This window comes from Pagrus pagrus (genome assembly GCF_965226575.1).
Source record: "Pagrus pagrus genome assembly, chromosome: 20".
NCBI classification, from domain to species: domain Eukaryota; kingdom Metazoa; phylum Chordata; class Actinopteri; order Spariformes; family Sparidae; genus Pagrus; species Pagrus pagrus.
In genome coordinates this window covers 12,327,814-12,350,684 of record NC_140207.1, presented here as the reverse complement: position 1 = coordinate 12,350,684, position 22,871 = coordinate 12,327,814, and the positions used below count along the sequence as shown (strand labels likewise).

General features: G+C 40.7%; 2 protein-coding genes across 2 annotated transcripts; one reads left to right on the top strand and one right to left on the bottom strand.

Moving 5' to 3' along the window:
* Nucleotides 1-5,051: 5,051 nt before the first annotated feature.
* Nucleotides 5,052-10,453, bottom strand: mtfr1 (mitochondrial fission regulator 1). The gene is made up of 8 exons (XM_084339943.1): nt 10,351-10,453; nt 9,223-9,331; nt 8,789-8,887; nt 7,893-8,020; nt 7,537-7,772; nt 7,130-7,385; nt 6,768-6,948; nt 5,052-6,574 (listed from the first exon to the last, which is right to left on the bottom strand). Exons 2-8 carry the CDS (start codon nt 9,256-9,258, stop codon nt 6,527-6,529), a joined length of 984 nt encoding a protein of 327 aa, XP_084196069.1. The 5' UTR covers nt 9,259-9,331; nt 10,351-10,453; the 3' UTR covers nt 5,052-6,526.
* Nucleotides 10,454-10,702: 249 nt separating this feature from the next.
* On the top strand, nt 10,703-22,060 carry armc1 (armadillo repeat containing 1). The gene is made up of 7 exons (XM_084340373.1): nt 10,703-10,967; nt 11,856-12,067; nt 12,816-12,907; nt 16,652-16,844; nt 17,396-17,512; nt 18,942-19,016; nt 19,675-22,060. Exons 2-7 carry the CDS (start codon nt 11,906-11,908, stop codon nt 19,864-19,866), a joined length of 831 nt encoding a protein of 276 aa, XP_084196499.1. The 5' UTR covers nt 10,703-10,967; nt 11,856-11,905; the 3' UTR covers nt 19,867-22,060.
* Nucleotides 22,061-22,871: the final 811 nt, after the last annotated feature.

Sequence of the window (22,871 nt, the reverse complement as noted above, 5' to 3'; positions counted from 1 at the left end):
TACATTGTGCAAAAAAGAAGCACTTATGATGTAAGAATCCAAGTTAATAATACAATTTGAAAAAAATGGAACAATGGAACAACATGTACCAATAAGATGTGTGTTGTTACCAGGTAAATAAATAATTAATAAAAAGTAATCAAAATACAGTTATATGAATGCACATGATTTATTTTCTCTTGCTCAGCCTGAGTGTACATTTTAAAAATACAAACATTTTCTTTTGTTATTTCTTTTGATTCTTTTATTTTTAATATTGTTATATCTGATTTTATTCATTTTCTATGTGGGAGGAAACCGGATTTCCCGGGGTAAACCCACGCAACACAGCAAGTCTTGAACTCCACACAACCCTGACCATCGCTGTGACGCTGGGGGAGGTGAAAAAGGTGGAGATAGTAATTCAGTCATTGCTGATGCCCACGATGCACCGCCTGAATGGCCTGGTTAGCGTTTTTTTTTTATATTACGAATGTAATGTCGGGGAACCGAAGCAACTCGGAGGAAACCGTACTAACCAGGGAGTCAAGGAACTTCACAGAGCAATGATGGAGGCTGGGAATCCAACCCTGACCATCGCTGTGAGAAAGGTCCATTGAAGGCATTCATCTTGAAGGAAAGAAGTTCTCTAGCTCCACAGCTAATTTGCACTTCATCTGACCTACTACAAGTCAGGTGAGATGGAAGGTGTGATGGTTTGTGAACCTGTTTCCTCCAAGATGAATGCTGCAAGCTTTGAGATGTTAAAAGAAGCGTGGGCGGTGAAAAAGGTGGAGATGGTTATTTAGTAATCGCTGCTGCCCACGATGCACCACCTGAATGATCTGGTTAGCGTTAGTGTATTTTTTACATTACGAATGTAATGTTGGGGAACCGAAGCAACTCGGAGGAAACCGCACTAACCAGGGAGTCAAGAAACTCCACAGAGCAATGATGGAGGCTGGGAATCCAACCCTGACCATCGCTGTGAGAAAGGTCCATTGAAGGCATTCATCTTGAAGGAAAGAAGTTCTCTAGCTCCACAGCTAATTTCCACTTCATCTGACCTACTACAAGTCAGGTGAGATGGAAGGTGTGATGGTTTGTGTTTCCTTCAAGATGAATGCTGCCAGCTTCGAGATGTTAAAAGAAGCGTCAGGCAGTGAAAAAGGTGGAGATGATTATTTAGTTTTTGCTGCTGGCACCAAAGCAACACCTAAAGGGTTTGGTTAAAGCTTTTCCCACCCTTATAAAGAACCTGGCAAAAGCAGACCTTTTTGGTCTGTGGAGCTCATCCAGACGGATTTTCAGATACTTAATTACAGCTTCATGAAAATATGTTCTGTCTGTTGCCAATGAAGCCTCAAGTAGCCGTTCAGGAGAGCCAAACTCCTTCTTAAGGTCCTTGATCACTGCTTTGTTGATTTTTGTCATGTTGTTTCTAGTTTTTCTGACATCCGTATTAGCAATGGTGATGTTATCCTGCGCAACTGCTGAGAGACGATTAATCATGATATCAAAGTCTTTTTCCCCAATGGCCCTTCTGGTTTTCCTAGGGGCAGTCTTGATGAGTATCATGAATAGAGCCGTGATCATGCTGTTGGTTGTCCTCTCTGATGTACAAGATGAGGTCTCAGTTGCCCCTGCTACAAGTCCCCTATCTGATTTTTCAGAGCTCCTCATGTTCACATCATCATCATTGCAGAAATCAGCGAAAGGTACGACTGGAGTTGAACAATAGGAGTTTCCAGTCTGTCTGTCGCTGGCTTCAAGGGACTCTGGAGCGATGACGTTTTCTTTTGGTGGGGTCACTATTTCTTGGATTAGGTCTTCGATGTCGCCTAGCGCACCAGACACTTTCTCATTGTGATTTCTCTGGTTTGATTGCTGCTTTTCCAACCAGAGACACATCTGCTGCAAGAACTTTCCCACTGAGTCCTCTATCATGATATACCTACTTTCAAGAGAAGGGCTGAACTGAGTAGGGTTCACCCTCTCCCCAAGAGGAACGATGACAGGGTCAGTGAAAGTACTTCTCAGTGGATTTAAGGGAATTTGATGTGTGCCGTTAGCCATGAAATGACCATACAATTCATCAGTCAAGTCTTTTGAAAGCTGCCTGGCCAAGTTTGTCAGGTTTTGCTTGGCATGTGGTGCAGATTTTTCTGGCAGGTTTGAAATATCAAACATGGTCTCAACAGCAGACTTGATCGAATCAAACTCTGTCTGATTTAAACTGATTAATGGCATCATCCGGATCTGAATGCAAGCCTCTGATTTGGGTCTTGGAGACTCTGGAACAGCTCCTGGTAAATTAAAACATTCATCAGAGGCATCCTCTCTTTTGAGTGTCAGCTGAGAGGCCCCCAAATCCCGACTGAGAGGCACAGTAAAGTCAAGGCCTTCTTTCTGAAGCGATGTTTTCAGCTCTGACGTCAGTTTCTGAAATTGTTCCTTTGCAAACTTAAAAAATCTGCTTTTGCGCTCTTTTTGGTATTCATTTGCGGTGTCCTTTGAATGTGCGGCCTGTGAGTCAAAAAAGTCTATCACATTATTAAGTATTAATCTCAAACTGAAATGATGTTTGGATGAGCTACTATTCTCATTGCATTCATCATCTCCGCCGTCAGAATAATGAAGGTCATTACTTATAACCTTGACAATGTCAAACGCTGCATCATAAGCTTCCAAAGAGGGGTTGGGATGTCCAAGAAGAGGCTCTTCTTGGATATCTGGTGTCACAATGGACCATTTGTCAAGGATTATAGCCACTGCTTGAGTCACAGAGCGGACCTTTGATTTCATGCTCACAGACGATTCACATCTCTCTCGTTCCATGGTCAGTCTTGTACATTCAGGACTTTTTGGCCACGAACAGCATAGGCATCTGGAGTTCAGCTTACTTATAAATCTTTTCAGACATTTGGTAACATGACTCACCATTTGACAATGAGACGCTGTGCTGGATATGGAGCCTGTGACAAAAATAGCAGACCCTTCCTGCCAAGTCAGGCTGTTGATGGCCAGAGATACAGCAGAGGTTACCTTTTGTGAAACTTCCTCCTCGATCAGCTTTGTCAGCTTTTCTGCACTCTTACATTTTTCCAGTGAGACCTGAAGAATTTCAGCAAAAGTACCAATGAGGGAGTCTCCCAGTTGCATGTCGACATTTTCCAAAGCTGTACTTATATCAGCCTGGGAATTATTCCTCAGTAGAAGCTCCTGAAACATTGGTAAGACTATGCTCACAGCCGATGTAGAGAGCGTCTGTATGATTTCACAAAGCATATCAGTCAGTATTGTATCGACTCCTGCGTCACAAATCCCATCAGCTATCAGACTCCACTGTACTTCAGAGATTTGATCTAAATGTCTGTTCACGACGGGCTTCACAGCCTCTGGATTGATAAAGATAACGTTATCCATCGGGGGGTTTCCGGACTGCTCTGCTAGAGACATGTCTTTTCCTTTCCTTAAGTTGTTTGAAATTGGCTAAAAAGTTGTCAAGTGGTTTGTAGCTCTTCACTGAGGTTACTGTGTGTGGACTGGTGTGGTCAGCGGACGCTAGTACAAGCTAAAAGTATTAGTACTTTTATAAAGCTTTAATAAACCTGCGCTAGTATTTATACATCCAAGATTCTATGACGTCACTTGGATCATAGCGCACATCAAAGCATTAGCGTTCGATCATAGCAAACATCGAAGCATCAAAGCGCGCACCGCACACGCAGACAAACACGCGCATGCGCACACGGACACGTATGAGACGAACGCACACACACATTTTGTGAAGCTGCAGTACTACGACCAAATAATTTTATTTATTAGTTCATAAGTAGGCCACACCAATCAATTAATAAATCATTCATTCTCATATGATAAATTATCATGATGTAGATTCATATTAAAAAAAAAGAGGTGAATTCATGTCATTGTCCTGGCGCAGCTGACACATCACTATTAATGCCAGGGTAAATTGAATGCGCCCTTTACGCACAGCTGTTGATAAACACAAACACACACACACACACACAGGACATATAGCCTGCATTTTCGGCCGCCCTGGACAATTATCTCGACTTGATCATTGTTGCTATTTCTGTTTATTTCGGGGTTGGGAATGATTGAATATATAAAGAAAAAATCTTCACATTTCGAGCACAACATCGATCTTACTTGTGTGCACAAAGTATGAATCTTTGAAAAGAAAGAAAACAAACAAACAAACAAAAAAAAACACTTTTGGGACTCCAGGGGCTCTGTATTAATGTTATTTATATCTTAATCCCATTTTTGCATGTAAGCGTGTTTGCCCTATTAGTGTGCTTGGTGTACGTCCTGGTAACATTTAACACTAAAGGCAGGTTTGCTGGCTTGTGTAACTAAATGTTATGAAGAGAATCAGAATCAGAAAATTACACAAAAAAACAAAAACAAAAAAACAATAACAATAGCCATAAATAAACAATATAATTATAAAGGTAAGAAATGATTAGAATTGTACATACATAAAAACATGATATTGTACAAAATTAGCAGCAGTGAATTTTTATTTACAATACAAATAATAAATATGGGTATTAAGAAAATTGACCAGATAGTATAGTTGTATTGCACAGTACAGAGTGCAGAGTGAGGTCTATTGGGAGCAGAGTCAGACAGGAGCAGGAAAAAGGACCTGCGATACCTCTCCTTCACACACTTAGGGTGTATCGGTCTGTTGCTGAAGGAGCTGCCCAGTGCTGAGAAAGTGACCTGCAGGGGGTGGGCCTCCTTCACCAGCAGCGAAAGAGCTGAGGTATTGTAATGCCTGAAGCATTCACAACCAACAATGAGCAACTGCGACAGACACAGCAGAGCTTAGCCTGTTTACTAATGGTTAGTTAAATAATATAGAAAGAATGTAAATTCCTGTTTTTGCACAAAATATATCAAGCACTTTTCAGGAACCTGTGTCTAATTTCAAAAACTTTCAAGATCTTGGTTTTTTTCTCTAAAAGTCACAAACTTTCAAAGATTTCAAGGACCTTTGTTAAAAGTCAACCATGACAGATACACACTGGACCAAGTGAGGCAGACGATAAACTTTTATTTAGAGATTCAACAATTCAAGTGAATAATTTTTATGGAAGATAACTTTTCTACAAAATCTTGAACACTTAGTACTGACACATCTAACCACCTTCCCTTTATTTAAAAAGGTAATACTAGTAGAGTTGTGTTGTAGCAGCAACTACACTGGCATAGTGAACAGAACTGGGAACCACTGCAATCAGTCACTTTGAACAAAGTACTTGCATGACAATAGTTTTCATTTTCTGAGACACAAGCTCAAACTGAGGCATGAAAATGATTGCTGGCACAAAAGCATCATTTAAACCTTTGGGATACTGATAACAGTGGGTGCCTTAGGACCCATGACTAAAATATGTTGTCAATACAAAGTTAACCACAACAATGAAGTATTTAAGTGATGATTTTTAGCTGTGAGTCTTACGTCTTTCTGATAAAAGGCCAATCTTATCAAAAGAAGTACTGATAAAGCAACAAAACATTACACATGTACCTGTACCGTCAATAATCTAGAAATATGAACTTTGCTGAACAGTTACAGTATTTGTTTTGTCTCACTTTTTAAACATCATCCTAAAGAGGAAACAGAAAAGGGACATAAAAGGTCATATTTGGCAGTGAAAGGCAGAATCTCGCAGAACATCACTGGAATGTCTTTGGCCCTTTAATCAAATTGTAGAAGAGAGATAAATAACGTCAACTAAATCTGAGAAAACATATATTTTAACCAGCAAAAGACATGCAAGTCCTGGCAAGACTGGCAACTGGGACCCGACTTACACAGGCTCAACAGAGTACAAAACCCTTTAAAACCTGCTTGGAATTAATAACAGAAAAATCTTCAACATAATTACCTGTTAAAAACTTAATTATCTACTTTAACTCCAACATAAATAAAAGGATCCCAATCATAAATTAATCTACAGGTCATGATACATACATAAACAATACAGCACAATATTCCACGAGTAAGAAAGTGCTCCCTTTCTTCTATAGTAGAAGAACTGTTCAGCTTTCACAAACCTCATAAGAATGCAAATGACCAACTACGTTATGTGCAACAAGTTTAACAAAATCCAAAGTGATGATTGAACAATAAAACTGATAACATTTAACTATTCTGTAGTGTTGCTTATAGACGCGCTCATGCCTCTGACGTGTTCGCTGAGGACTGTGATGGACATAAATTCAGACTGTTCGACACAAAAACAAAAAAAACATTCAGTTCAACAAAAAAAAAAAAATCATGTTTCTAAAAGAGAAAGCTAATATTATAAGTTATAAAAGTGCAAAAACGGATGTTCAAGATGATCATCGGATGCAACACTATGAGATGACTGATACTTGGAGCAGACTGTCATCTAGTTCAGGCAGAGTCCCTTGTCCTTCCAAAGAAATAGCAGATATTAAACGGTTGATAAGGCACTTCAAAGTGTCCACGGTACATCTGGACCTCCGGCTCAGAATCACCTGTTCAGACCAACTTCTTTTTTCCAGTTTTTTTCAACATGTGCTGCCCAAACTGTGAAGGCAGACAGAGGAGAGAACAAGTACATGACACACTGCAAACCACTTAGACGAGATCAGTTGGATGACAAAAGTCCCACGTTAAGAAAAACAGTCTACCTCAGATAAAAAGGATGAATTAATGGCAGACTTTGTGGAGTCTGTGGCTTGTTTTATATAACAGTGATTAAAACCGTAACATCTCTCACCAAAGGGGTTTCAGTTTGAGGTTTCACGTCTGGTACAGGAAGACTGAAATCTTCCTTGTCATCTCGTTCACTGTCGTGTCGATAACGGTGGGCGAACTTGCGTTTCAGGGCCTCGGCGATGAGAGATGCAGCATCCACCGGCTCATTAGGCTTCAATTTGGCATCAACTTCCACTGGACGACTATGGAGCATACAATTAATATTCAAATCAAGACAAGAATAAAAAAACACCACTGTTGGCTGGGATACACATGTATAAGCTTCCAAAAAAAAAAAAAGAAACTCTTAATCCTTCACATTTAATCACTTACAAATTTTTCTGAATGGATTTTAATTGGTCCACTATTTAAGTAGGGGCCCACCTTTTGACTGACCGCAACTTGACTTTGCCTATGTCTTTCAGGACATCAAGCATGTTGGGAATTTCTGCTGGCTTTGGATCCAAAGTTGTCTGGCCCTCTGTCTTCTTCCCTCTGCGCTCCTTTATTAAATCTATGGCAGAAAATGTCCGCTGGAGACCTGGAAGAGGTGGTGGTGGAGGAGGAGGAGGTGGTGGTGGTGGGGGAGGAGGAGGCAGGGAGCCAGAGGGTGGAGGGGGAGGTGTCCCTGTGGTAGCAGCTGAGGTGTAACAAAGGAAAGAGAAAGCTCAAAGCTGTGGAACTTATGAAATTCTGCTGCCATCTACAGGAAAATGCATGTTACCACAGCAGAGCAAAAACAAATCAGTCAGTGTTCACACCATACACAGAGAGTAAGTCTGTTTATTTACCTGGCTGTACGCTCTTTTCCTGAGCCAACACGATTTGTGCTATCTGAGCTCTGAGTCTGGCAAGTTCAGTTTCCAGCGCACTAATCTTCTGAGTGGTCTCATCGTTGGTGACTGTCTGCCCCTGGGGGTCCAGGGCCCCCTCATGCAGACTAGGCAGTGACCTCCGGCGGGTGAAGGGTTTTCTCTGGGAATGAGGCTCGCGGGCTCGAAACACGAGTCCTTGTGGGATCCCTGACCTGTTGAGAAAAGGAGAATCATATTTTCTACACACAATTCAAAGAAGCAAGCAAAATTATGACACAATGAAACTGCAATTCACTTTTGGAAGAGGTTTGCTTATAAAATTAAGCTCTCACCTGGGTTTGCCTAGGTTGTCTTCATCCTCATCCCTGTCTATCCAGGCAATATCAGCCAGAGAGGCCACAACACCATTCTGCCTCCTAGCGCCAATAAAGACACCAGCATCCTCAGTATATGGATGAAGCTGTTAGAGAGGGATAACATGTTTAACATTTAAACAGAAAAACTCATCATGGAAAAGAGCACAACCAAGCACACAGCACAACACTGCATTTCAGCAACTAATAAAAGCAACTAATTAAGGAAAAATGGGGGCAGTTCAGAAGGAAGAGGTGAGGAGATCTACACGTTGTAAATGAAAGGTTCAGGAAGCTCAGTAGGTCTTTCATCAGCTCAAGGTTGTTGAAGATTGCTGAACAAACTGACCTAAAGCAGACACACTGCATTCCTCATAGCTAGGGAGGGGAGCTGGAGACAGAAGAAAAGAAGAAAAGAAAGGCACAGTGTTGAAGGAGACAGAAAAGTCAAGAAGATTCAATTCAGTTTTTAAAATTTCATGCCACTGAATTATCTGAAATATGTCAAGGGTTGACATGTTAACAGTTTAAAAACTTCCGAACAAACAGTCAGCACTCTGATGATAACAAAATATCTCTGTCATAATGACTGCATCCAGTGTTTATGGTTCATAAATGTAAACAGTCAGACAAGCAGGGTTGATAAAAGTTGAAGAGGGTGTGTGATTTCTGTGTGAACAGTTGGGAGAGACAGGCAGAAAGACAGAAGAGGAGACAGGGCTGTGTCATAGGTGACTATTTAAAAAAAACATGGAGTAACAAGAAGGACAACATGCCATTGCCTAAAAATACAAAATATACACACTACATTTAAAGACATAAGGGTGGGTCTGCTAAATGAAAACCCTATAAAAACTCTGGTAACCTTCCCTCACCTCAAAATGAACCCTGGGGCAGGGTTTAAGAGGAAGACTAGCAGCTATCCTCCTCACAATACTTCTTGAGGACCCATAGGGCTTGGCTGATCCAAAAGCCTGCAAAAAAAAGATGAAACACATCATTTAAGTCACAAATGAAAGAAAACATTTTTTAATTCCAAATTATGTCGTTTACAGTCAATTCATTAATTAACTTAGTGCAGTCTACACAAGCTAGAAACACAAGTGGGAACACCAGCAGATTTCACTAGTCAGGGTTGGTACTTATCAGATCTTGCAACTGAGAGACCTTCACAATAGGCTTTGAGTTGAGAGTCAATAAAAAGGTAGAATGTGCTCTGTAAGACTATAAAATCAAATGTCGAAATGTCTGGAAATAGTATGTTTATCAGACATGTTTTAGTCAGATATCAACATGGACTTTCACATACCAGGTCCATTTCAATCCGTGCATGATCTTTACTCATTTCTGTTGATGTGTTTCAAAAGGGCAGATAGACACATGCCCCAACACCAAAGGCATCATCACCAAATGGTCACCTAGAAGAAATATGAAACAAAAGTGATACATTCAGGTTGAATCCCAAAACTTAAAAACCAACAATAACTTCTTGAGGAGCTTTAAGCCTCTACAATGTAATCCTGAGTTTAAATGCTCCAGTACAATACACTGATTATGTATCAATCTTAAGTATTGTTGACCAGTATTGACTTTAAAAAGCAATATAGTTATTTGTCCAATGTAATCATTGCTGCCAATGAGGAATAAGAATTTCTCCATCCTTTTCCCAACAAGTGGGGCATGCAGTACCACTGTCAAACTAGCAACAAAGCAAAAACAAGTTATTACAAGCTCTACAAGACTAACTTAAAAAACATTTCTTTTTCGATGATTTAGCCTGATTTGAGCCATTTCAGCGACTAAGTGCAAATGAATAGTAACGTTAGCTAAAATAGTAACAAACAAAAGGTACTACAGCCAGAGTTAGGGCTTGTTAGAGTTATCATGAACAGCTAACATTGTCATTGTCATTTATGTTGATTGTTTTGCCATTTTAAGTACGCCTGGCTGCTGTAGCACTGTAGTTTATGACTGAGATTAATGAAGTACTTTCTGTTTCTCCAATCAGTACTTACAATTTAACTAGCGTCGTCTATCCAGCGTTGCTGTTAATGCGGCACGATATTCATAAGAGCTACCCTCAAGACACTGTCTACCGCTGTTTGTTGGTTTCAAGGGTTAAAATATAACAATGACAAAAAAAAACGCTTAAACGTGAGTCAGTCGCTGTTCTGTGACAGATGTTAGCTAATATGGTTGTGACAGGCAAACGGTTAGCTCAGCTAAATTAAACGGGTGTATATTACATTTAGCGGGCAGAATAGCTAACTGATGCTAGCAACGATAGCTTACTCCAGCCACCCTTCACGACATTTAATAGGATACGCCAAAGACACGCACAATTCTCGGTAACCCAAACGTGTGACAACAGACTACATGTTTAAACGGTAGATTCATATGCGAAGGTCGGTACTGTGTGACTTTGAAACCAACTTACCGACACTGACGCTGGTTGACAACTTTCTAATTTTTTCCAACTTGTCTTCTGACGGGCATCCACTACAGGAGAAATGTGGGAAGACTCATGGAATACATGTTTAGCCAATTGGATTACACCGATTACAATAGCTAGGTTGTCACTATGGTACGCCACCATTGGTCATTTATAGGGATTGACAGGCAAATCCACCAATCGTGTTTGAGCTTTAACCGAAAACTATCTGATGATTGGTTCTAATGTCAGTCAATCAAATTATAATGTCCAATCATATGTTAGGGACTCGATGTATGTTCGTTATATGTCCCTACATTCCCCGGCGAGGCTGTGCCCTGCCTCACTGCTGGGATTTTAGTGGAAAACTGGGATGTCCCGATTGACGAAACAGCTGTACCCATTGATCTGCCACAAAACCCAAACACTGGGCACAGCTGCTAGCTTCAGTACCGTAGTAAAGAAAGAGGCGCAGGCCTAGCGTTAGTGATATTATATTGTTACAGTTGTTTTAAAGGTGACATCGAAACTTAGCTGTATCTCGTTTGGTTCTTGTTTTCGCATCTGTTGTAACTGAAGTCAGCTGGGGTTGTCTCATGGTTTTACTGAACACTGTCCAAAAGGTATGCTATAATTGTCAAGTAACGTTAGCTAGCCTAGCTTAGCTGCCGAGTCGCCTCTGTACCACAGGGCGTGATTTGAGGTGAGGCTGGGGGTCGTAGAAAGTGCCTTTGTCAAAAACAAGTGCTTGTGTTTTGACTTGCACAAATTACTTGATTGTGTCAGCAGCAAATCATGAGATCAAACCGCATGTTTTATGAACTAGTTTACCAAAGCATGCTAAGCTATTTGCTCTTACATGTGCTATCTGCAGTCTTATCAATGTATATCAGTGAAATCAGTAACTTTACAAGAGTCTCGAATCAGTCAGCTGGTGTATCACCGCATTTCAGAGGTTATTGCTGATATAAATCCATAGAAACTACAAACATTTCAGTAAAACGTGGTTTAAGGCAGTGGGATAGTTGTATAAGTTTAGTAGTAAGGTTATCCCAAGACACTTCATGTTGCAAAGTGAAACATAAAAAAAAGGAGCAAAACTAGGTGTTGAGATTTGTTGTTATGCACATAAAATGTATTCGTTTTAGTGTTGCAACCAGTGGTTTATTATTTGATCAGCCTGCTCACAGAAAATTATTTGTCATTAATAGTGACAGCCAATTCATGTTCATGTAATTTAATAATTTAAAAGTCCAAACATTCCTTGTTTTCAGCTTCTCAAATGTAAAGACTTGTTGCCTGTCCGTATTGTTGCAGAAACTGAATATTTTTAGGCTTATTACGAGTGGTCAGGAAAAAAATAGCAATTTGAAGATATCACCTTGGACATTTTGTAGGCCAAACAATTAATTGAGAAAATCTACAGTATAATCATGCTTAGTTAGCTCCAGCCCTGATATGGCTAATGTAAGCTCTCTGATTTACATCTTTCTTTTGTTTGTTTTTTTAAGTAGAGGGAAGAGGTTGGTTTGATGTGCGTGACGTCAAGACAAGAGGCACCATGAGTGCGGAGATTGATGCGCTGACTGTGGTGAACCAGCTGCGAGATCTCGCTGCAGACCCCCTGAACAGAAGAGCCATAGTAGAAGACCAAGGCTGTCTGCCAGGTCTCATCCTTTTTTTGGACCACCCCAACCCACAGGTCGTCTACTCTGCACTATTGGTAAGCCGTCAGCATCAATTATTTACATTTTCTTCATATGTTCACATATAGGACTCCTCATAGACGGTTACTGGTGCATAAAGATAAACTACGAGGTTTGAGCTCACAGGGCTGAATATTCTTTCTACCACAGAAAGAGATATATCAATTATTTAAACATTTTAGTCTAAATATCTACAGCAGCTGTTTAGATTCGATAAACCCTCGTTAACAATCAGTTGAGTTCTCTACTGGTTCTTTACTTTAGTTGTTTTCTGCTCATGTCACATTCTGTCCCCCCCTGCTGTCCAGCAGTGTCAGAGCAGGTTTCTCTGACCGTCTAAAGGCCACTTCTCCCACCACTGTGTCCCAGTCACAGTCACAGTCACAAGCTGACACGTGGTGGCATTTAAACAGCTACACATACACATACATTAAAAAAAAACAAAAAAACACTGTGCAATGGTGACATCTGCTGTCTGATTTGTGTTCTAAACACAAGTCTTGATATGGCAACCTCTCCCAGCACCCTTTTCTACAATGCTTGTATTGTGAGTAAACACTTAAGTGGTTTTTACGTAACAGTTCCTCCTTGGCGGTAACCCGTGAAGTGTAAACACGGGGTCAGTGCATGTGTATTTATATTGGTTATGTAATATTTTCACATTGTACGTGCTCACTCATTTTTAAAGCTCTCTCTCCTCTGATATCACAAGGGGTCTGTCAGCTTTTAGCGGCGGATAGATAACGATTGCCCTTGTCCTTGCAGGCCGTGCGCTACCTGGCAGAATGTCGAGCCAACAGGGAGAAGATGAAGGGCGAGCTGGGCATGATGCTGAGTTTGCAGAATGTCATGCAGAAGCAAGTCCCTGTCATCACGACATCTCACACACACACACACACACACACACGCATACACAGAGACAGACGCAGACACATGCTCACTGTGCACTTTCTTTAACGTAAAACCTTAACCTAGGATTTCTTTTGTTTTGCACAGACAATGTGTGCCAGTCTGCACATTTTCCAGGCAGGATGACGTCCTTCCATCTGCCCTGTCAGGATGAATGTGATTAAAGTTGAATTAGAGTCGGGCAGTAAACAGTTAAATTGCTGTTTCTGCATGTCATAGATTTTAATGCATCTTGCCACCTCTCGACAATTTCTTGATGAGTCCACATGCATGTTTTTACTGATGTGAGCTTATATTTGCTCCTGTTTTGTTGTGGAGTTAGCAGGTTGTTTAGCAGAGGTGGCTCATTTTGCACACAAGGTACATTTTGCAGGGTTTGTTCAAAGTCTTGAAATTTTGTAAAATACTTAATCTTAACAATTGTGTCTTTGAGGTGAGGAATATGCTTGGCGTTTCATCTCCACAGTCACTCAAATGAACCAAAAATCTTTAAAGGTTTTAGATGAAACTAGCCCGTCATCATATTTTTTTGTTTCCTGTCATTAAAGAGAGCATTAAATAATCATCATCAAAACATACAATTAAAGTTAAACTGGCAATAGACAAGTTTTTTTTGCTTATGAAGTAAATTTTGATTGCACAGTGTAATGGCTATAGAACAATGACACCATCAGCAGTTGGATTGGTTCCCTATAAACCTTGCTTTCACAGTGCAATTTGGGCATGAAAATGAAGGTCATGTCTCCATGAGAGATTAAATGAATGAATGAACTCAGGTTTTGTCGTGTATATGTTGTTGGCAGGCTTGGTCCAATATTAGATATTATCGAATATTTGCAGTTAATTGCGATATTTTTCGCAATATCGAATAACAAACTGTTACGGTATCTCCAGGCTTTTATTTTAAAAAGACAATGTGCGCTGAGCTGTCGTGGCAGCGGACGCAAAGTGCTTTGATATTTGACTGGATGGTAATGAGAACGGGCTGGCAGAGGCTACTACAGGTTAATTGATGTATCGGCGTGCACACAGTGTGCGTGAACACGTTGGACTTAGTTTCCAAGAAGAATGCAAGCTCACCAGTTCGGCAGGATTTTGGGTTTAAAGCGGGAGAATATGGCGAGCCAAGGGATTTAATTGAGACTACATGTCATTTTTACTGTGAGACGATAACATCGTCTATCGTGATATTTGGGTAGGACAGTTTTTGGCTTAGGTACCTTGAAAGTGCTTGAATTTTTCATTAAAAAGCCCCACAAGCACTGATTTAAGCTATCTTGTAGCATTTGTAGGCTCTTTTTAAAAAGTGTGGCACACAATTAATTCTATATTTTCCCAACAGAGCATAATGAACCCACTCTGGTCACCCATGTAGTGTCGTAGGCGGGTCCGGTTTGAGGACGCGTTGTGCTCCAGATAGCTGCTCTTACCCCCGGGTGTGTGGCAGCTCTGTTAAGTGACTGCTGTTCATCATTAGCACCCTGATAGGAATAGACCTATGTTCAAGTGGCCGGCTGTAGCCTGTATGATTTTTGTCGCCCCCTCCTCCCTACTCTCCTGCGGCAAAGCTCTTGCCCGCCCTGGAGTGAGCAAGTCACTTCAGCTAGTAAGGGTGGCATCAAGAGGAGCCCTGCAGTAACAGCAGCAGCTCTCCCTGCTTGCAGTCCAGTCGATGTGACTTTGGGTAGAGGTCGATCGTAGCTGGACAGAGTGGCGACACACGGCTGGGGGGGGGAGCGTCTAGCATTGTTGCACCAAACAGGTGTGAATACCATTTTTGTTCCTTCAAGACATTAAGATCAGAAGCTCAAGACAATGTTGGCTCTTATTCAACTCATGAAAGTGATGAAGAGGTAAATAAATCAGTCGCCAAAAGGCTGGCAGGTTTCCATAGAGCCGGATCAGGATTATGTTGTACAGCGCCGGGGAGCACCAGGCTCCCAGAGGGCAATCAAGCCAGACAGCTGATGTCGTATGTGGTTACTATAGAAGGAGTGATGACTTGGTGACACATAAAGCCGTATAGCCTGCAGGGGTATCTCAGGATCTCTCACAAAATATCCATAACTGCAACTGACCTCATGTGGCTTCTTCAGGGAAAGCTGCTGCCCACTAAAATATTACACTCTGCTGTGTAGTTTTTTTTTGCTAAAAGGGCAGTAAAAACATGACTGAAGTGCAGAATGGGCTTAATTAGCATGAGTTTGAATGTTGTGTGATGGATTGCAGCATTGTCTTTCAGTGCACACAGAATATATTGGGATAAATGCACTCAAAGATTGATCATGTTTGTATACTTGAAAGGTTGGGTGATGATAGGCTGTCACTGTGGCCCTCCGTGTTCTCATGCTCCAGCATTGGATTCATGACACATCCATTTGAACTTACAAAATGGAAGCTTAATGAATTTATTTCAATTTTAAGCACCATTCACACTTATTCCCTCCCACAGAAGTCTGGGTCATGGGTATTTCTAGCTTGCTGCTCAACCGAAATGTCTTGGCATGGTATTATGGCCTTCAAAGAACGCACAAGATCCAGTTTACCTATTCTTGACTTCAGTCTTACTTACATTCAACTGCATTGCACCTTTACAGGTTGTATATAGGACACTAGAAATAGCACCAGAATCTCAGACCAAAACAAATGTGCATTTTGTTTTCTCATTAAAGTTGGAAATAAAGAAAGCGGCATCTGAACACACACTGCTCATGAAACTCAGATCAAATTGTCAAACTGCCGTGTAGATCAAGATTTTGTTACTACTGGGGTTGGAAATTGACACAACATTGAGCTCATAAGATTTTAGATTGTTATTACAAGATAAATGTAACAAGGCTTGTGTACAGTTAACTAAGAGCAAAAGTTAATGTATTTCTGAAGAGGTGGGGATATTTGGGCACTACAGTTGTGCTTTGATCAACTCTGTTGGAGAGGAGAGAACTAATACTGGTGTATCGATACTGCGAAAAATAAGGATTGAAACAGTTTCATATATTCAGAATCGATATGTATCGATGTTTCAATATTTTTGACACTACGATCTATTTAATTATAATCATGATCTAAATTGTCCTCAATTTTGAAATGCCAGACTTGATATAGCCTATGAATGTCTCCATCTGCACTATTAAAACACAAAATTGCAGTAAAGTTAGTTCTTTTTTGGCACAACCTCCTCATCTGCCACGCCGCTCGCTATAACTCACGTTGCATACGTGAATACTTCGCACAATCAGCATAACCATCTGGTTGAATACCACACTCTTTTTCAGATCCACTTGGCAATGAGGTTGTGTAAAGTTTGGAAACAGAAGTTAAGAGGATGTTAGATATCGCTGTCTCTACAAACGTCAAGGTGGAGCTTAACTTTCCTGCCTCAAACGTTCACAGAAGCATATTTTAGTGCACTGTTTAGCTGCTATATCAACAAGTTTGTGTACTGGCCTCCATGTTGAAACCCATGGACACGGGGATGATAGTGAGGCCCTTTAATGCGCTAACATTGTAACAGTACATATTAAATTGTGTGCTTCTATATTAATGTATGTACTTACAAATACACTGTCAGCACAACAGAGCACTTGTGTACATGGGTTAGGGTTAACTACGTTTGCAATTCAAGCAACATATGTCATATTTCTTCCACAATTGTCTCCCTCTCTCACCTTGTTCTTACTCTCTCACCAAAGGAGTACGTCGCCAGGGGAGACCAAACTGTTGGCCTCTGAGATCTATGAGATCTTGCAGGCGGCCGGTAAAGAAGAAGCCGAACAGGCCGAGGCAGCAGCTGCCTCCTGCCAGCGTAAAGCCCACTTCTTCCTGGGCTCCAACAACAAGAGGGCCAAAACTGTGGTGCTGCACATCGACGGACTGGACGACCCTGTAAGTGTTCACGGAGCGCTTCCAGGGCTCAACGCGACGTACTGGCACGCATCTATCATGCTCCGACACACCAAACGTCTGTTGATGCAAAAAAACTCATTTTGGTGGCATTGTGCTCGCTGCTGTCATTATCACAGTGTTGTCACTGCAGCTTAGCGGTGTCTGTCTGGCACAGGATAGGGGGGTGGAGGGGTCAGGTTGTAAATGTCAGCCATTGAACAGCAGGATGTTAAGATTGAACCTGAACGCTGCACTGCAGGAAGCTTTCACCTAGCCAGATTACATTACAGCAGACAGACGGCCTCTGGTGGGCTGCATCGCTATCACTACAGCAGAAACGCAACAATGTGGCAGCTGGAAACCATACTCATGTAAACTGGACTTATATTTCTGATATGCCCACACGTGACCTGATTTAAACTGTAGCTGATTCTTTATTTTACTATCTGATGTACCTTTAAAGCCACAATCATTTCCTAACTCATGACATGTTGGCCCTGCTGTGTCGCACGGCTACTCATACCTTTCATCTGTTTCTTGTCTGTTGGCAGACTCGAAGGAGCCTTTGCGAGGAGGCGTTGCTTAAGATTCGGGGGGTCATCAGCTTCACCTTCCAGATGGCTGTCAAGAGATGTGTTGTCAGGATCCGCTCTGACCTTAAAGCTGAGGTGAGTGTCTGTCCAGACAAAGAAAATCATACAGGAAGTTAGGAAAAGTGTCTGATAGGCCTGTCACAAAAACTACTTTTTGTTGGACAATATAATGCCCCAGATTTAATTGCGACAAACGATATTATTGTTTTTAAGACTATTTTACGCCACTGATTTAATGATAATATGATAGCATAATAATGTAAGTATGCACTTTCAAAGAGCAATTACATTTTTATTCTTAATATTCAGATATTGGAATTGCAAAGTACAAAAATAATTTAAAATTATATATAAATAAATAAACCTGAATTATGTAAAAGCACACAACCAAAACAGTAAAGAAAATGCTGAGCTGCTGCACCCAAGTCTAAAGCTAAAAAGTTACATTATTGGTGACATTCTTATGGTAACAACCATGCATATAAACACAATGGGCAAAATGCTGTTTCCACATTAGGACCGGGACGTTAAAATGGTTATGAACAAAAACAAAAGTTGATCGTGGTGAAATATCATCGAGATGTTCATAATTGGAGACAATCTTGAATATCCTCACCTGATTGACTTACAGAAGCTGTCTAGCTCGCTTATGTACAGTCCGTTATTCATTTTCTGATTTATTTTGAATTGTCTAAGCCTGTCACTATGGCTGAAGGCGTGGCTTGCACATTGTATCCCCCACAAAAAAATACAAATTGTATGTGTGTAAATACTGTGAATTTCAAACTGAAACCAACAGTGAAACCATTTATTTATCCTTTATTTGTGCAGGATGAACGTCCTTCTGATTTATGATTACTGAGATTCTTTGATTTATTGTTTTTCACTAAAAAAGATGAGGATCCAATCTGTTATGCAATACAAATATCTTTCCAAACAAAATGTAAGGTTAAAGTGTGTTGTGCAATTTTAGTGAAGAATATTTTGATGATTATCCAGTTAATATTGTGAATTGCAATTATGTTGGACAGAATAATCGTAACATCGTCCCATGCCTACTCCACATGTCTCTATTCCTGCAATCCGGGAAACTTGGAAAATGTTACTGTAACCTATTTATTATTGCTTCGTTGCCTGTTTTTGATGATATTAAAAGTGAGAAATTAAAACCCTCAGTCAGTGCAAAAGCTTTTGGAAAAAAGTTGCTTTATTATTTATATTTAAAAAGTAAGTAACTGTCCCATTTGATCAGAATGAGCCCGATTTGCCTAAAATGAATTAAAATGTACTTAAATCTTAAATCTACTGTATCTGATTGGTTGGATTTCTCAGGCATAACTTTGCTATTGTTATGTTATCATACAAGAAAGCTGAATTGTAGATTGTCAGCCTGTGTTTGGAACAGCGTTGCCATTGCCGTTGATCATTAACATTTAATTTACAAAAAGTATCCCATTCATGTTTGAGCCGAGCTGTAAATGAAAACAGTATTTTCTTCTCACAGGCGTTGGGCACGGCAATCAACTCCACCAAAGTAATGAAGGCTCAGCAGGTGGTGAAGACAGACGATGGAGGAGAGGTAAGAGATATGTGAGACCTGTAAGATCTCTATTGTTTACCTTCAATTAATGTATGTAAGACCTAGAACAAGTCAGCTGATAGATCAGTACGCTCGCTGTATGTCGTGTGTATCTCTGCACAGGGAGTGCAGCCGCCCTTGCCTGTGGCTGAGACTTATTCACACTGACATGATTAGCTAGTCACATCTCTGCCTCAGCCTGTAGGCTACATGCTTTTTGCCAAACACATGGACAGTCCTAGTAGGCATCATTTACAGCAGTGTATTCCTAATTTGGAGCCTATCCAAACTGCATAGTGAAACTTCTCATTTTTAACAAAATATGTGTTTCCAAAGTGTTTGTTTTCCAATAATATGCAAAGGATTCTATTAGTTGTTGTTGAAATAGTTCGGGGGGGAAGAAAAGGGTGAAGGCTACATTAATAGTCATATACAATGTGGCCAGCAGGGGGCAGAACTGGCTCAGTCATGTAATCTGACTCCAGATGATGCTCATTTGGCTCTGTAGTCTAAGTGTGCTTTACATTAATCCTGGATTAAATTAGTTTTTTGGACACATTGCATGCTTCGTGACAATACAAACACAACTTATTCTCTCCGCTGTTCATTTTTTCTTTGTTCTTTTCTAACTAAATATTTCTCCTCTGTCTTTGTGCAGCGAATGGTGCCATTCCAGGAGGATTCGGAGGTGCCGGTGGAGGAGAACACAGATATCCCGGACTACCTGCCTGAGGAGGAGAGTCCGTCCGAGGAGCAGGACAAAGCCGTCACGCGCGTGGGGTCCATCACGGACGGCATGGGCTGGCTAAGCACGGCCGCCAACTTCCTGACGCGCTCCTTTTACTGGTGACCACTTCCTGTGTCTCCCTCTCCGCTCCCCGTTTTCTCTAAAGTTCCATCCAGCTGCAGCCTTAGAATCTCTTTCGGCCTCGTCCTGGACTAAACCCTGCCTCAAGGCCCTATACTAGTCTAGACTCCCCCCTCTGCAAAGCACACAGACCAAGTGTGTGCAACAAGTGCTGGACTGCCAAGTGGAACCTGCAATAACTTTAACTTGTGTATATACTGAGCTACAAATCCCACTACTGGCTGTGTGTGCACAACTATAATACTATCTGCATATGTATCTCACATTGCATAGCCAGAGGACTTTAAATCAGCCGAAAACCAAATAACATTCTGGAAATGTGCACCGCTGCGTTGACGGAGTTGACACGTGGCAGGCTGTTTAATCGTTCTGAGGCTGATTTTGAAAGAAAATTGGGAGTTCTTTTTTTTTTTTTTTTGTGCATGATTTTTGGTTGCTTTCTTCCTGGTGTCTATTCCCAATCATTGTCCTTTTACTAAAAATATTTTTCATAATTTTTTTTGTTCTTTAATTTCCTAATTAAGCCGAGATATTTTTTTTCCTCCGTTCAGTTTTATCAGCATGCAATGAGTCTTTTGTGCCAATTTTGCCTGATGCCTAGATCTGTGATTATTGTGTGTGCCTTTTTGACATTTTACTTTGATAATATTATATAATTTTTTTTTTTTTTTTTTTTCAACATTCATTCAAATGATTCGAGAGCTCCAAGCATGTCAGATGTAATGTTTGTGCTTCCCACGCCGCCCTTAGCAGCAGCCTGGCCTCCCTTAGCTTTAAGCTCACAGAGGGTCGTCACTTCAGTAGAAACTTAGAACTTAGACACCAGCAAGAGGCTGCAACATTTAGCCACTGGCTCACATGCATTCAACAGTTGTATACTGAAAAATGCTAGTTGGCCCCTCACTGCATTTAGTTATCACAAATCAGGACTCCTCTGATGATGCTAAAATGCAGGAAAAATCAAATGGAGTTCTGCAGTGGCGTCGTATTGACTGACACCTCCTTGTGTTATTTGCACAGACTTTAGGCTACCTCTGCTTTCAGCCCTCTTATCTCACATCAGCATTATATTCAGTCTTCGGTAGTTTTAGTAAAGCATGGTGAAGACAAACGCATTAGCTGCCTGCTCGTCAACTACTTCCTCATGTTACCTCGACTCCCGCCGGCATTTTTACAGTATTCTAGCTTCCACCTGTTCAGTTTAGACTTTTAGTTTAGCCAGCAGTGTCCTTAAAGCAAAAGTCATGTTGGTGCACGCTCAAACACACACGCACATACATACATACAGAGGACTCGTTATTGTTGTCATGAGCAGTAGTAATATACTGGAACAAAGGTGTGGTTATGTACATTTTGTAAATTGTGCCTGATTCCCTAAAATCTCAGACCTTTTCATGTGAAGGTTTTTTTTTCTGTTTTTCTAAAACTGGTTTGCATTTTTTAATGTCACATGATAGGATGTAGCAGCTAATGCTAATAGCAAGTTTTCTCCTTTTATTTAGCCATTACAACCCCTCGACTCACACCAGGTTTGTTTATTATCTCTTCTGACTTGTTTGAGTGTCTTTAGTAATTATTATACACAGTGCTGACCGGGTGACTTATATTGTTCTGATGGTGCGCAGACGTCACAGTTGGTTGAGGTCAAACAGATAGATGAATGGCACAGAATGACCTGAATAATCTGAATTGAAGGTGGCTCTTCTCTGGACAAGCAATAATATTTTTTTTGCATTAAACATAGTGATTACAGATCGCCATCCTCCATCCTTCAAATTAATGTTTTTGAATAAAAAGGTATTTGTTAAAATTTAGGATCAGCATCAGTATTAAAGTTACTTCTTTATTTCTCCATTTTGCACAGAATTAATCTCTTAAATTGCATCCTGTGATTTCATTTTTAATATTCGGTGTCTCGGCTCATACGGCGAAGAAATACTTGAACGTTTCTTAGAACTGTCCTTATGTGTTGATAAATGTGTACATTTTTTCCCTTACCTATTAGATTAATGGCATCTGTAAGGTTGACAAACAACCACAGACTCAAAAATGTAACTTCATGTGTACAGACTTCATGTGTCTGTCATCAAATGTAATATAATGTAATGCAGATCTTAAAACTGTAGATTCCCATACACTGTTAATGCAAATGATGATAAACTTAAAATCAAACATTGCTGCTTCTTTTTATTTTTGTGGCTGGTTTTGCATATGTATGTATGAGAAGATGGTCGTGACCAATCATTTCCAAGTATGACACTCTCATGATACACTTCATGGCGTGTGCAGTGCTAACACCAGTGCTCCAGAACTTACTTTGTCAAATCAAATTGCTGAAGGCAGTAACCATTCTTAGCAGAGAGAGCTAGAGAAGGGAAAAAATCAGTTTTCTTTACTGGTGCATAAGTGAGGTGCCCCAGGGCAATCCAGTGGTCTGCCCACCACCTCCCCCAGCCTCGGTGCTGGTAGGCAGGCAGAGGCAGCAGCCAGCCCCAGCTGGAGGCCCTGGAGCCACTGCTGATGCTGATGCTGCTGCTGCTGAGCCTCCAATGAAACTCTGTGCCAAGCTGGAGGGGAGGCCTTCACTGCCCTGCTGTATCATCTGGATGGAAAGTGACTAGAGAGCATGTTTAATGACAGTTTTGACCAAACATCTTTTCATCTGCTCAGGCCATTTAAAACAAAACCTTCATTTGAACTGGAAACTCATCTGAGGAAAATATTTTACATCAAAATTCTGCTCAGTTAAATGCAAACGATGACATTACATATGACACAACATTAAAGTATTGACTGATTTTGGATTTTCTAATAAGTTTCAGAGCCACCAAAATGATATTGTTTTTTGTATTTTTTAAGCTACAATGCACAAAAAAAGAATAGAGCAAGGATACCCGACCTGAACCCGGGTTTGGACAAAATATTAAATTATGTTGGGGTTCAGGTCAAGTTCAGTAACATCAATTCTAATGGTGCTTTCAAGTTCT